This window comes from Chrysochloris asiatica, unplaced genomic scaffold, assembly GCF_000296735.1.
Source record: "Chrysochloris asiatica unplaced genomic scaffold, ChrAsi1.0 scaffold00033, whole genome shotgun sequence".
In the NCBI taxonomy this organism is placed as follows: Eukaryota; Metazoa; Chordata; class Mammalia; order Afrosoricida; family Chrysochloridae; genus Chrysochloris; species Chrysochloris asiatica.
The window spans coordinates 1,659,478-1,661,086 of record NW_006408551.1 but is presented as its reverse complement, the minus strand read 5'-3'; the positions used below and the strand labels follow the sequence as shown (position 1 = coordinate 1,661,086).

Below are 1,609 nucleotides of genomic sequence, written 5' to 3'. Positions count from 1 at the left end.
GAGAAAGATGAGAATTTCTGCTCCCATAAAGATTTACAGCCTTGGAAACCCTGTACAGGGTTGCTATGAGTCGGAACCCACTCCACGGCACAAACCACCACCACCAACCACCACCAGTAATGAGTGCAGATATGATTTCTAGTTATAATTTGTCCTTTTTCTTTATCATCATAGAATAAAAGGCATTTATCTTATGTACTATTTTTGTGCTGTCTGATTTGAGTAATAAAGCGTTTTTATTTGTTTCTGTAGGCCTGTCATCAGACACCAAGCCTATGGTAAGAAATCTTTTTCTATTCCTTGCAGAACCAGATCTTAACACTATATAGTTTTAAAGTTAGAGTTTTCCTCATGCTCCTCAGAGTGGAAGAAACTCTGAGATCATATGAATTTGGTGGCTTCATTTTCAGTACATTGTTATGTATGTCCTGAATTAAAGAAATTTTTTAAGGTACTAAGAGGCAGGAAAATTGACACATCTTCCAAATCATCATTGATAATCTTCCTTCCTACCATTCCTCCTCTTGAAAAGATGCTTAGATTGTGTTTGGTAGAAGATAGTCCATATAATTCTTTGTCTTATGCAGTTTTAGGTCTTTTCTAATGACTTTGGGTAATACTAATTCTTAATCACCACCAGAAAATCTGTAGGAAACAATTTAGGAATTCTATTTGTAGATCCTGCTGTTTTTTTAGCACATTAAATTTGGCACATGGGTTGTTTTGATGTCGTAGGCTTAATTGAACTCTTAGCATTGGGCCATTGTTTTTGTTTTCTGTATTTCCTGGTCAGTTTTTTAATATAGATACATATTTTTTTCTTTCTTTTTTTTTTTTTGTAGATTAACATGGATAAGCTGAAAGAAAGAGCTCAAAGATTTGGTTTGAATGTCTCTTCAATCTCGAGAAAGGTAATGTACATTGAATGGAAGTACTCTTTTTGCAGCAAGAGCAGTTTGATGTTATGTAGGCTGGAATTTACTCTGAGAATATAGCTGACTACTCAGCACTTCATTTTGTACAGTCCTATGATTCTCACCTCCTATCACTGGTTATTGATTACCTTACAGGAGTTCTTCATAAGTTATTTTTCCACAGGCTGTTGTCATAACTGCAACCCATGTTTGTAACTGTCAGAGCATAATTTGTATTTCTCTTGGTTAAGATGTTGAATTCAGTGATATTACAACTTGTTACATTTGCTTTACCATCTGATATAGTAATTACTTAATAGAAATTTGGGGACATATGGGGAAACAAAATTTGGAACAAAAATTAAGAGTTGTTGTCACATGCCTTTTACCCCTTTGCTGACTGATACGAACTAGTTTATGAAACAAGATAACTATTGGTATGATGTTGTGTAGGGTGATTACTGCCTTTGGAGTTTTGCTACGTGCATTGGAAAAAATGATAAGGATTTTCCTATTTGCCTAGAGAAGGTGATCTCTAAATCTTTGTTTTTTGAAAATGAGGGTGGAGGGCACTGTTTCTTGGTTGTTTAAGTGGTGCAGGGTTGGGGGAAGTCTATTTAAGATCAGAGAAACCATGCTTTTTTTTTTGTTGTTGTTGTTGTTACAAAACTTCTACCTTTACAATTGTGACAGTC

At 34.9% G+C, this 1,609-nt stretch overlaps 1 protein-coding gene across 1 annotated transcript in view; it reads left to right on the top strand.

The window, feature by feature from the left end:
• The window catches only part of SARNP (SAP domain containing ribonucleoprotein), an 82,364-nt gene that overhangs the window by 53,611 nt on the left and 27,144 nt on the right, over positions 1 to 1,609 (top strand). Inside the window, exons 11-12 of the mRNA XM_006859588.1 lie at positions 253 to 278; positions 843 to 911. Coding sequence (XP_006859650.1) covers positions 253 to 278; positions 843 to 911 — 95 coding nt within the window. The remainder of the gene's footprint in view (positions 1 to 252; positions 279 to 842; positions 912 to 1,609) is intronic.